This window comes from Protopterus annectens, chromosome 6.part0 (assembly GCF_019279795.1).
Source record: "Protopterus annectens isolate FY-2018-M chromosome 6.part0, PAN1.0, whole genome shotgun sequence".
Taxonomy (NCBI): Eukaryota; Metazoa; Chordata; order Ceratodontiformes; family Protopteridae; genus Protopterus; species Protopterus annectens.
In genome coordinates, this window is record NC_056737.1 from 499,213,956 (window position 1) to 499,228,429 (window position 14,474).

General features: G+C 38.1%; 1 protein-coding gene across 1 annotated transcript in view; it reads right to left on the reverse strand.

Moving 5' to 3' along the window:
* SLC25A21 (solute carrier family 25 member 21) overlaps window positions 1-14,474 on the reverse strand; it is a 2,418,593-nt gene that overhangs the window by 691,352 nt on the left and 1,712,767 nt on the right. Inside the window, exon 3 of the mRNA XM_044074218.1 lies at window positions 163-229. Within this exon, the coding sequence (XP_043930153.1) occupies window positions 163-229 (67 nt within the window). The remainder of the gene's footprint in view (window positions 1-162; window positions 230-14,474) is intronic.

A 14,474-nucleotide genomic window follows, 5' to 3' on the forward strand; every position in this document is an offset into this window, starting at 1 on the left:
CAATGGTACTTGCAAGAATATACTGACATTACAAAAATGAGATATAAATCATGCTTAAGTCAACATGTCACAAAACCATCTGACAGAGATTAGCATTTTAAAATAGTCCACCAAGTATTGGCCAACTTCACAGCTTTGAAACCAAAACAAAAAAATATTTACCTTTACTGCTCGTTTGGGTGTTTCTGCTAAGACAGGAGGAAGGATCCCTTTATAGAAACCCAGCAACCTATAAAAGAAAAAGATGTGTTCAAAAGTACATATATTTCATAAAGTACAGGCAGTGAATAAACACTGCCACATTTGCACAAGTTTGTACATGCACATTAGGTTGTTATAGCTGTGTAAAAAACAAGTTCTGTCAATAAATATTAATCTAAAATGAATGCTTTAAAAATGAATGTGACTGTACCAGAATTACATTCATTAATCACAAAATTAATTTTCCCCTGAAAATCAAAATTCTGAATTAGTCTTATTTGTGGTATGGAGAGATGAAGCCTTTATTATAATCTAGATGACGTAGGATCAAGTAGTGACTCGGAACTTATGGTACCAGTAGAGATAGGTGGGTGTTCATAGCTAACAGTGGGAGGGGTCAGGTACACACCCAGTCATCCTGTTGTATGCTGAGTGCAGGAAAGTAGGATATGGGGGCATAGGCCTGCTAAAAAGATCATCGTCTGCTAAATGGGATGGTCCATCATTCTGTCTCAGCCATAACGCAGGCCACAAGGGCAAGCATAAATACTCCTTAAACTAGAACATGGATAAATTGCTATGTCAGTCAGAAGTTTTTTTTGTAAGCGTAGGCCCTGACCAAAACCTACAAGCTCAGCACTAAAAAAGTGTGTGTTCTTCATCGAGGAATCAGATCCTCCAGATTACCTTCCAGTTGCTCTAATCATTAAGCTACTGAAACAACTGTGAACTTAACAAGGATTTGAAGCTTAATCACACCCTCATTTTTATGTGATTCATACACAAACATACCTGTGAGAATGGAGGAAGTGCAACTACACATGCATGTATTTTTATTTTTTCCATGTAAGTGGCCTGGTTCCCAGACCCTTTTTTACCAATAACAGATGCCCATTGTGGAGCTTATACAGTATTAAGTGTAAGAGCACCTCTTTCCCACAAAACAGCAAATAATCAGACAAAGAGTGATAAAGAGGAGAGTGGATCAAGTAACACTCTGAATCAGGATTTATAACAACATGCTATATCAATTAGAATTTTTTCAGAATCACAGGTCCTGAAATAAGCCTAGAAGCATAGCAGTAAAGAAATGTGTTCTTCAGTTAAGACTCAAACCTATATCATTTTGATTACAGTTCTGTTTGATTTAACCTTTAAGAAACTGTAGAAGCTGAGAACTGGCCAAGTTTTTAAAGCTTCATCTCTGCCTCATACATAGGTGATTAACACAAAAACAGACCAAAGAGAACAGAGGAAGAACAGCTAGTAATTCATATTTATCCATTTACCTACATGGTGAGAACATACAGAACAGTGAGGCTTTGAGTTCAAGTCCAAGTTATAGCATGTACTTATTTTGTACTATGCTCCTAGGCTTTGACCAGGGCCTGGGCTTTCTAAAAGCTTCTTGCAGACATAACATTTAATCTGTATCCTGTTAGCATTAATCCACTCTTTCCTTTCCCTGTCTTTGTCTGATTACTTGTGCAAAGTGCTGGGGGAGAAGGTGTTTCTACAGTTTAGAAGATGTCCTTACACTTAATTCTATAAGAGTTCCATATTGAACCTTGGCTTCAGGTAATGAAGCATCTGGGACCAACCTTTTTACTTAGAAAAAAAATTAAAAATTAACCAAAATATAAATAAATGGACAAATACAAATGCCTGTTTGCAGTTCTTCTGTTCTCAGTGGACTGATTATATATTTTTGTGTGAGCGTTTGTGTACAGCGGATTTAAAAAGTTTACACACCCCTGTTAAAATGCCAGGTATGTGTGATATAAAAAAATGAGACCACAATAAATAATTTCAAAACGTTTCTTTAGTTTAAGGGTGTGCACACTTATGCAACCAGCTTATTGCATGTTTTTATTTTTTATATTTTTCCCCCTAACAGATTTGTTTGTTTTTGAATTTAATTGTATAGGTTATAGGTTACATAAAAGGTGAGAAAAGTTTTGAAATTATTTATTGTGGTCTCATTTTATATATCACAAAAACCTGGCATTTTAACAGGGGTGTGTAAACTTTTTATATCCACTGTACCACTGTGTATAGGTAGATATGTGTGTGTGTGTGTGTGTGTGTGTGTGTAAAAAAAAAAATTATATATATATATATATATATATATACACACACACACACACACACACACACACACACACACACACACACACACACACAAATATATGCATATATATCCATACACACACACACACACACACACACACACACACACAAACACACACATGTTTACACAAACGCATACATACCACACACACATACATATATAAAGTGGCAGTTAAAATCTAAAGTGTGTGTAATGTTGACAGTCCTCTAATTTACTGTATATGGTTTCCCCTTTTCCCAGAGATTGTGCGATCTCAGAGTTAGTATATATACATAATTAGCAGGGGGTGCAAGGGTGATTTCCCCTGGAATAAAATAATGTTATATTTTGTTTTTTAAATGTTTGAAATTGCATGCACGAAACTGTTTCTTGATGCATGCATAGTGCTCTGTCGACTTCTGTATTTTTAACCATATGTGTCTGCTATTTAGGTAGTTGACTTTGGGTGTTTTCACACACACAGATGAACAATTTAGTGTAGCTAACCAACCAGCATGCTTTTGTGTGGTAGGAGGAAATCTGTATACCCAGAGAAAACCCATTCAGACATGAGGAGAAACAACATGCAAACTCCACACAGATAAAGACCTTGAACCAGGTCCCCATGAGGCAGAGAACTTTCTACCTAGACACTGTGATTCATCTGTGCTGAAACCAAGTAGCAGGTACTGTACCATGCTAGCTAACAAGGGAAGGGATTAGGAGCAGAGGAAAATAAAATATCCTTACTCACTGCGGGATGACTACCCACCAACCTGGACTCTGTCTTCCTAGGAGGGGAACAAACCGGTCAGTGTGGTATGGGGTCTCATGATCATGGGGAGATTAGGGATAGGGGGATTAAAAAGAGAATTAAAAATGAATCCTACATTCACTGCTAATCACTAATGAGTTCTGAATGCAACAGAGGGGTGAATTCTCAATCATATGAACTAGCCACAAGGAAATTAGCAAATTGTTAACCAACACTGCAATTTACAAATGGCTCACACATTTTACATATTTCTAGGTGAACTGAAAAGCAGTGAAGAATAAAAATAGAAACTGCAGCATGTCTAATATGGTACTATATTCCATAACTGGACTATGGCAGAAAGTTAAATCAGATATATTATGTCATAACTATTGAACTTTGCAGAAAATGCCCAGTGTCTGCTAGCAAGCTACCAATCAGCACAATTCCTAAGACAGGAAATGATGGACACCCATTCTCATTATCCGCTGATGAGTTAATGTTTCTTTTAACTTATTAACACCTTTATGGTGTGGAATGCCACACCTCTAGTAGCCTACACACATCTTGCATTCCAGAGTATTTTCCGAAAAATAAAATTAAATCCATAAGATAAACAAATGTAAATATTTTGTGAACAATAAAAGCTACTAAAATGTACACACAGCAATGTTATCAATAAATAGCATTCTTTATTTATTTTTATTTTATTTTACATTTGATTACTGGGATAGTCCTACTGGACACAGGTCCATTTACAGTGGAGGCCTGGGGAGAAAAGCTCTGTACAAGTAACAATATAGTTAACACATGTAATAAGTTACAGATAAAATTAACCATAAACCACTTTTAAACAGAAAAAGCAATTCTTAATTAAAACACATATAGAAAAAGCAATTCATAATTAAAATGCATATAGAACATAACATTTTGAGGTTTGCAGGAGGGATTCCTGAGTTTGTAGCAGAAACAACAGAAATCTATTAGCGTAGCTAGTTGTTTGTTGTTACTTGAGGTAGGGGTTTTATGTGATACATGGGCATAGCCAAGAATTCATTAGGTGTGCTTTGAGAGAGTTTTTAAATAGTGTAGTTGAAGGAGCAGTGGTCAGAGTAGGGGGAGGGTTTATAATAATAATGGTCAGTGCATTCATAGTCTTTTCCATAAATATTGTAATCTATTACTATGCACACAAATCCCAAATTATATTTTTCTAAACTTTTCACAAATTTTCATATCTTGAAAACTTTATAACCTAGATATATATATTCTTATAATATTTTTTATTAACCAGATATAAGCTTTCACATAACAACAAGAAATTCCTCTAAAAGTGCATGTTTATATTGAGATATTTGCAGAAATATGAAAAATATATGATTAATTCTATAATTATCAAAACAAAATATTGGATATCTATCAAGATATGCAACTTACTGTGTAAATATCAAAGACAGTTTTCTTCAGCAATATCTAAGGTTTCACTTAGTGTCTTACAACAGTCTGTAACTTACTTGTTTTTTAAACTATTAACTGCATGTGAAAATACTGCTAGTTTCATAATTACTAGCAAAAAACTAGCAATATTTCCACTATAGTGCGATATAAACCAGCATTGACAGAGAATTATCCTCTCTCTCACATTGGTGTTTCACACTTCAGTAACACTTAGACCTTTCTCAGTTATGAAAATATGAACATAAATCTGGAAATATGAATAATAAGCAGCACAGATTAATTTCTCTGTTGCAGGATATCCTAGACTAACATTGTTAGGGTCATTTTGTTAATAATTCTTTGCCCTTTCTAATCCTGCCTATTATTAGCTGGTGACTAACTTAGTTAAAGAAGCCAGACCCCTAAAAGTCCTGGACGCCATAAGGTGGTATGGGTGTGAACTGGAAGTATGCACAAAAGGTGTTTTGGGCTTGAGTGAGTTAAGATGCAACACAGGATCTGAACTACTTAGACACAGTAAGTCCTTACAATGTTTAATGCCATTGTCTGTGAAAAATGTGATTACCAGAAAATGGAAATCAGACTCTAAACCAAATGTAACTGAAGTTCTGAATACTAAACAAGAGACACAAGAACTAGAGGTGAGCTCTTTAGAATAGGAAAGGGACAGGTTAAACAGAAATACATGAAATTTGTGGGAATAATGTGAACAGAATAATATTTAGAAGGAGGAATGAGGTTTAAGGGATGCCAGGAATTAAGCAATTTAGGTAATATTTGAGTGAATGACAGTTACAATAAGGAATATCACAATGGTTTGTTTTCCTTTTTTTCTATTAATGTATGTGTACCTAGATCATTGATGCAGCTGTGATTTAATATAGGTGTTAAAAAAGAATAAAAAATAAAGAGATTGTTATTTTTTTTTCTTAAACTGGGGCCATTAGCAACAAAACAGCAGAAAAATGATTTATTTTTTAACATGATATAGTAAGAAACTTAGAGGTGGCCATGTATACCATAGGGACTTCAAAAAAAAATGAAATGATTAATCACACATAATGAAGTTACAGGGGGCAACTACATCAGAGAAGGAGTTTGCTTTAAAGTACCCAGTGCCATTCCATGATCTGGTGCTTCTGAAAAAATGGTCTTGTCTCCATTCCCTGATCTTATCTTGTGTTCCTAGGACAGTCATTCTTCCTGGAGAAAAAAGGAGCCACTCCTTGATTTGCTTTACTGCTGTAAAAAAGTATTTGATTTACTACATTGCTACATTCTGTTGCCTCACAGTTAGACGTCCGGTTCAATTCTCAGCTAGACCGTCTTCTGCATGGAGACATGCATGAATCGGCGTACCTTCATTGAAGGTTGTGCGTCAGGGCTGGCAACTCGGGATGTAAAAATCTACTGCCAATCATTAGCGGACTGGAGTTCCGCTGTGGCGACCCCTAACCAGGAAAAGCCAAAAGACACAACAACAACATTGCTTCATTTTAAAGCAGAAAAGCAAACTGGACCTTTTACCATATCAGTAAAAATATTTAATGTGTACCAACATAAAATGTTGCAGTGTTGTTTGTTTAATATAGTTCTTTTCTTCATTTCTCCTAATTTTCCTATATTTTTAATGCCAGTATTTGCATGATGCATGGCTTAGCACAAACAGGGAAAACAGAGGAACACATTAAATGTCATGTTTAGCATTGCTTATCTCATTTGCACAATGCTTAGGAGTATGCGAACCTTGACTAGTGGCCCACACAGGAAGCAGACAGAACACCTGCAGACAGGGTGTGGACATTCTAAATTAAAAAAAGGATACATTGTTGTAGTTTTTTTGATTTCCACCATGCAACACATCCAAGTTAATACTGAATAGGGAAGTATCCAACTGTTATTTAACTATTCCTGTGGCAGCAGGTGTAAGTGTAGGGTTGTAATACAGATGGTCCTGGATTCTAATACACAAATTTTATAATAATGAACAGGAAAATATCCAAGTGTTTGTGAAAACTGGTAGAACTGCCAGCCTAGCCAGATAGAATTGTGCAGATAATTCTATTATTTGTAAATATGAATGTTGAACTACAAGCTTGTTTTTTTAAATGAAAGAATGTGCTGTGAAATGTTGAACTTAAAACAATGTGGCACCATGCCCTCTGCTGCAAAGAAAGCTAAGTCAAGTATTTCTTGTTGGTCCTTTGAAATTAAAATTATTTCATGGCTGTCTTTGATGTTTTACAATTCGTCTCCGGCCAGGCTAGATGAAGGCTTCCCACCAATTGTTTTAAGGCTAAAGTTAATGACCAGAATTTATATGTGGAATGTCCTTTATTGCTCTAAGTGTAAAATAATGCAAATGCAGTTTCTGTCAGCCTGGGAACACCAGGAAAGTGTGAAATGATGTAATGTTTTATCAGAACTGCAGTTTCAATTTAAACAGTGAGAACCAGAGATTATTAATAATTTTTGTCTGAACATCCAACTCAGCACTCTGCCTGTTGTCTTATACAAGTTATTTTAGAAGTGTGTTTTCCTGTAGATAGCTAGACACTATAAAGATTAGACTAAGTGTTTTTTCTGTGATGTCAGAACTGTACTACTGATTTACTTTAAGTATTTCTGTGTGATCTCTGAACTCTTGACTAGCACTGACTGTGCAGTAGAAAGTATTGTCTTGTGGTTTTAATTATTTATTATTAAATATTTTAAAATCTTTTAACTGTGGCTGGTTTCTGTATAGATAATTGAAGGTCTAGAGTACATTGCAGATTTATAGTGATTACTGTACAGAGCCACTCTAATAAGCCTTGACTGATTAGTCACACTTATCAACTGGATAATAATATTGCACAGTAATAATTGGACACTCTTTTAAGGGCTTTTGAGTAGCTGATGATTATTAGCTGGGTGGTGGCAAGTAGTACTACCGTACAGTTTGGGTAAAAGGGGCACAGCTGGAGAACCTGTGCCAGCCTTCCCCAGACATGTCTGTGTGGTTGTATAAACTCTTATCTCAAAGTGTGTGTGTGTCAGCTACTTGTGCAGGGACATGAAGCACTGGTTGGACAGAGAGGGTGCTGGAGATTTTAGCTTGCCCAGCTAGGCTGAGATCTGGACCCTATAGCTGTGCCAGTGGGGAGTCTTATTGGGGACCTGGAGAGCAAGGGAGCAACCAGCCCTGGACTGACTGTGATCTCTGTGTGCTCTTAAGGGAAATTGCATTTTACTGTGTGTATTTGTTATCCTTTCCTCATATATGAGACTCTCTCTCTGGTGTTAGTGGTGAGGATTGAGGCTCCTTGATTGCTGGGCCAGGGCATGGGCATCACAGTGTTATTTCAAGGTTGCCTATTATGTGATCGAAACCTTAGGTTATCGAACACCTAAAGGTCGATCACTAAATGTCGAAGTTTAAAAATTGCAAATTGCTGTTTCCACACAAGGAAATGAGTTGTTTGGCTGTTATGCAGATTTTGTTCTTTTCTCCTCTGTAGAACAATCTCGTAGTTGGTATATTTAGTTAGGGGGGTGTGGGAGGCGAAGGCCCCCACTTCATTTATGTTTAAAACTTTTTTTTTATTTGGCCAACAGCATTGTTTCCCTATGTGGAAATGGCTATTTTTGATGTTAAGGGTTTGATATTTTGTGATTGACCTTTAGGTGTTCGATAACTTAAGGTTTTGATCATGTAATATAGACATTTATTTCAATATTCCTGTGCCAACAGGTGTAAGTATATGGCTGGCATCCACACAGTCCTGGGTTCAAAACAGAAAAATTCCAAACATTTTACTTTTGTTCCATTTCACATTATATTAAACATGACATAATAATTTATATATAATTATAAATAGTGGCACTGATACGAATAAAATGTATGAGGGATAAAACACTCTTAATGTGTTTAGCAGGTTTAGATGTATGACTGAGGGTATCCTGTCTACTATGTTTCTGTAAGTATAATTCTGCTATCTGGACTTGGATGGCCTTCACACTTAAATAAGACACAACATACATGGTTAACACCTCAGTCTGTCATCTGTATTTATAAATAATTCATGACCATATCTGAGAAGCACATCTTCTGGGACAACGATGGAAAATCATGCCTGTGGAAGAAAATGTTTTGTTCTTTATTCATAAGTTTAAATTCCACACTGTTAAAATCAATTTTAGCAGTCTAGAAAGGCAAACAAACATGTCAGGTCATGAAATGTATGCTCCCAGGGCAAGTCTGCAAAGTTAAATCACCTAACAGCTTCAGCAGCACACACCCCTCAAACTAATGTCAAGTGTCAGATTAACCTTCCAGTTTCTAAAACTACTTTCCTCTCTGTTTGGCACTGTTGATGTCTACTTAACATCGGGCAAACATGGTTGGCATCACTGCTTGGGTTTGTGTACTACCAGTAAACACGATAATAAGAATTGGCAGGAAATCATTATTTGTAATTGCACTGCTTTAGGATTAGACATGTCTGGTGTTAGAAGAGATGGTTCCTAATTTAGGGTGCAGGGGTTGGGTGTTCAGAAGTCCAGAATATTTATTGGACATCTGGTAAAGCGCCAAAGCCAAAGTCTTTTACAGGGGGTCTATTCTGGCTCCCATGGAATTCTGAGGCTTGGAATAATCTGTGTGACTGGTGTTCCCTGCACTGGAGAATAGAGTAGGCACCACTTTAATGACCTAAAAAGGTGCAAGAGAGATACACTCAACCAGTGGTTGGGTGAGTTCCAAACTAGCAACATCCCACCGTTGTGTAAGCAGGCTAATAAAGAGAATTTATAATACATAGAAAGCTAAACATAGGCAAGATTGGTATGCATAATGCTCTTCTGTTCTTTTCTTTTCTTTTCATAGCTAATTCTGAAATAGATGCAAATAGGCAGGTCCATGCTGTGTGTCTAGAGTGGTATTTATGCAGCACAACAGAAGTATTATTGCAGCTTTAACACTTAAATAAAAAATATATTTGCTATACAGTAGTAACAAAGTAAGCATGCATATCCTAACTGTAAAAGTAAGTATGCATACCCCAGTCTGTAGCACAAACCAAATTTAGGTGTCAAGTAAAAGACTGTAGTCAGAGGTTGTGGGTTCAAATACCATGATTAACAAGTATAAAGTATTGCAATTCCTTAATAATATTACAGAAATTAAATCCTGTGCATGTGTGTCTAGTCAGAACAGCATAATTGGGTATCCTGCAGTCACCACTCCAATCTCATGGAGGACCAGTATTTTCACAGTTGGGCATATCTACACATCCATTTCATGCAGACCTCTCAACATCTTCTCTCCAACATCCACTTCTGATGTCATCCACTATAAGTTGTCCTGCAGCCTTGTAAAAGTCAGACTTGTGTTGTGGCGTTTTTGTTAAATACAGAGTTCTCCACTCCAGTCAATGTACCTTAGATAGGTAAGGGTTCCGTTCTCACTGCAGTCAAATAGGGGGTTGTGTACTTGCTTGACATTAGAGAGAGCATTTTCACCTGCAGGTCAGGCACAATTCACCTCATCCTATACAATACAGATTGCTGTGAGAGGGCTTTCAATTTATCCACATACATCATGGCATGGTTTGTAGGCCCTGTATTTTCTTGGTGAGAAACCCCTGTGACCTCTCCAGCTGTTGCAGGTGTCTGGTGAGGTACATGGAAAAGAGAACTTTGTACTGCATTAATGTTCTGATGAAGGTCAAGTACAGTGCTGTTATAACATCCTCAGATCTGGGCACCATGGCCTGACTTATAGGGTGCATGACATACCCTTTCCATACCACTGCGGAAACTTGGTGGTTGAAGTTCAGATTGCTATCTACCTGTGTTCTCAGGACATGCACCACTAGGTTTGATCATGGGGGAGGGGTGTTGTCAATGCTGTAATTGGCAGGGGATACCACTTTGAAGAAGGCAAAAATAATGTAGGCTGTTTCGCTTTGGCACCAGTCATTTGTCTGGGTTATCTCCTCCTGCAATATGTTAAAATTACTGGTTCATATGTGCTTACTAGGCTAACAAACTCAAGGGCCTTTTTAAGCCTAGCCATGCATCCCAAATCTCTGACAAGTTCTGATACCCTTGATAAGTGTAAGCTCAGGCTTGGGAGATTAACTATTCACAGGTTACTTGTTTGCATCAGAGACATAGGTGCCAAACCAGGGATCAATTTCTGGTTTCCCATCCAGTTGTCCAAGTTGTATTTGAAATGGATTAGGGAGGAACTCTGCTTCACACTGATGGGGAGCTTGTTCCATACATGGGGTAGTCTCTGGGATACATACCTATCTCTCCATCAGGTCCTATTTATATTACAGGCAAGGTTCAAGTCTTTAGAATTGATAATTCTGGTACTTTCTGCTTTGTGGATATGCAGGAGGTCCATCAGAGTGGAGTCTGACAATGATCTGTATGCCATGCAAAGATCTCCCCTCAAAATCCTGTAAGAGACAGAATACAGGGATAGGGCCTTGAGGCGGTGTCGATAGGACATATTACTTATGCCCTGTATTCTTTTAGTGAAGAACCTCTGTGGATGTTCCAGTTGTTGGATATGCCTGGTTAGGTACATACTAAAGAGGGCATTTTACTCAATGATAGGTCCAATGAATGCTGAATACAGTGGATCAATGACTTTCTTGGACTTAGATGCCATATCTTTGTTTATAAGTTGCACAACAGTGAATGATTTCCTCAACACTGTACACATGTGATGATCAATGGCTAGATTACTATCTATGTGTGTCCCTAAGTCCCTGACTACTGGGTCAACTCTAAGGGGTGTGGTGTCAATATGATAGTTACCAGGGATGTATGACTTTTCAAAGGATATTATTATGCATTTTTTGGCATCTAGTTTTAGTCCATGACTCAGACACCAGTTGTTTGCCTGTGTCAGCCCCTTCTGGAAAACATTTGTGTCAGTGTGAGATTCAATGACAGCTCCTAATTTGCAATCATCTGCAAATTTAGTCAGCCAGAGACCACTGACACTGGCCTTGACTTCTGAGATGTAAATGTCAAAAAGGAGTGGTCCAAGGACTGATCCCTGAGGGACTCCACTTGTGACTGGCCCCTTTGTAGCAGTGGGCTCCCTAATTCTAACTTCCTGGGCCCTGTCTGTGAGCCAGCTGGCTATCCACTGGGTGACATATGGGTTTGTACCTAACCTCTTGAGTTTGTCAACAATGCCCAAGTGGGGTACTGTGTCAAATGCTTTGGCCAGGTCAAGGTAAGCAGTGTGAACAATTTTTCCCTCATCCACTGCTTTAATGACCTTCTCAAGGAAGTCCGCCAGGCTGAGTAGGCATGATCTGCCCTTGACGAAACCAAACTGGGTTGGGTCCAGTGTCTGGAGGTTTACTATATCTCTAGTGATCATCTCCATGATAATTCTTTCCATGGCTTTACATATACAACTAGTGAGACTTATGGGTCTGTAGTTTCCAGGGTCTTTTTGTGCAGCGGGATGATTGTTGCTGTTCTCCATTCATAAGGCACGAAGCCTGTTTGGAGGCAAGTTGCCACCTCACAGCAACAGCTTCTCCGGTTCGATCCATGGCTGGGGTGTCTTCTGTGTGGAGTCTGCATGTCTTCCCTGAGGTCATGTGGATTTCCTCCGGGTGCTCCGGTTTCCTCCCACATCCCAAAGACATGCTGTAGGTAGATTGGACACTCTAAATTGGCCCTAGGCATGAGTGTGTGTGTGTGTGTGTGTGTGTGTGTGTGTGTGTGTGTGTGTGTGTGTGTGTGTGTGTGTGTGTGTGTGTTTGTGTGTGTGTGCATGTCCCTTCTGTGGAAGGTTGGGTGCCGGGCTGGCAAACTGACACCGTAAAACTCCACTGCCAATCATAAGCAGACAAGTGATCTGCTGTGGCGACCCCTATCTGGGAAAAAGCTGAAAGAAGAAGAAGAGTTAAATAGTAATTCCAGAGGCCCTGATAAGTCATGTGTCATGCTATTTAGAAGGCATCCTGGGATATTGTCTGGACCCACTGATGCAAAGGCCATAATACCACCATAGTTCATAGACTTCATCACACCAATAACTCAGTACAATGCACCCTTGTTCTTGTACCTCCCTACATATCTTCCAGTGCTGTGTAAGCGAAATGTACTATCTTTACCACAGTGAACTCTCACACATCTTATTGGCCATACCTAGGTATTCTTTTTGCTGCATAAACATTACTGTGTGATGGGGCAGAACCCCCATCAAGGTGTCATACCAGATGCACATGTGATACCTGTTCCAGTGATGCACACAGTATATGGATAGCTGTTTGACAACATTGATGGCATGGGTTACATTCCTGACATTGTGGATTGTGCCATATATATGTCATGCACAGCAGTCAACCAGCCTGAATTGATCATAATGTCACATACAGGTATAGCAGTGTCCTTCCTAATACCTCCAGTAGATGTTACAGTGTCAGAATGGTGTGCTTGATTACCCTCATAGATTGCTGACATATCATAATAGTTGTAAAAGTGTGTTCATGCACTGCCATCTATAATCACTCAGAATCACATATATTATGTCGGAGACATGGGATTACTGATAGTATTATTCAGATATTGTCCATCATTGTGCATGTTTCTGTTTACTGTTTTCCATGAGCCTGCAACTGTGTCCCACTTGAAGGAGACCTCTGCTGACATAGCAGTAACATTCAGGTAAATCAGTTTGCACAGTTTCATAATATGCACCCAACCCTGACTTTATATAACATCCATGATAGATGTCCACTCCATTGCTCATGTCAGGATGCCTACATCACAAAGGCATCTTCAGTGTTATGTCGCCTTGTCTGGCAATAACATAACATGCATTTGCACTGTGCAATCTGTACTGTACCATGTCGATATGGGATTAATGTTCCTACTACAACTGTTTTCCATTTACATGCCCTCATCTGCTGTACATTATGACATTATACCTCTCCTCTTTCCCTGTGTTCATTCCTACAATTCATCTGTATGTCCCTATTCAATACACACACTTCCCCTGTTTATTTTACATGGCAGTCCATGTAACATTATAGATCATTTACACAACTTTTGTGCAGAATGCCTGAAATGGTATTTCACAATGCTCTGCATACACTGTCCTGAAATGTGTCTGGATCATATACATTGGTATATTATTAACCCTGGTAATCATTGTGGCATTCCGTACAATCCCACCAACCTAGTTTGCCTGTAGGTAAAGAGGTCTATATGTCTCCTGCTATCCGTGTTGCTTTACACAGTTTCCTGACAGGCAACACTGCTGCTAGCCATGAAACCGTGCTTGTTTATGTTTAAATGTGGTGTGCAGCATGAATATGTAATTAACACTACTGCTCACCGAGCAAACACATAAACATCATGTAGGCTTTGCACAAAGCCTAAGAGGAGTTTATTGAATCCCAGTGAGAGTTTTCTTGTAAAGTGTTATATAAATTCTGGTAAAATTTTAACAAATTTGCTCAAGCTTTAAGGCTGGAAAAATGTTGAATTATCTAATTTTTTTTATCATGTTTAATACCCTAATCCTATTTGTGCAGACATATCATAAAACCTTTGCTATGTTGATTTTTTGTAATATACAGAAAAAGACACATAAAAGCTGGAAGAAATCAGTGTCCCTCTTTTGGGGAATTCATTAACATTCTATTGATATTTCATGATAAAAAATTATGTGCCAAAATTATAAAATTTACTATATAATTGTTTTGACACCATGCCTGCAGGGCTTTGCTGTTGAAAATTAAGTAAAAAACACAAGCATGGCACTCTGTTCAACCCACAATTGTACTAACTCATACATGAAATAAAGGGGCTAATGATCATTGTGACAAGGTAAGACATTACATCACTAGGTGGTGTTCATTTTTAAAACTGCAGGATGACAGTGACTCAATAAAAAGAACTCTAATTTAGACATTCAGATAACAA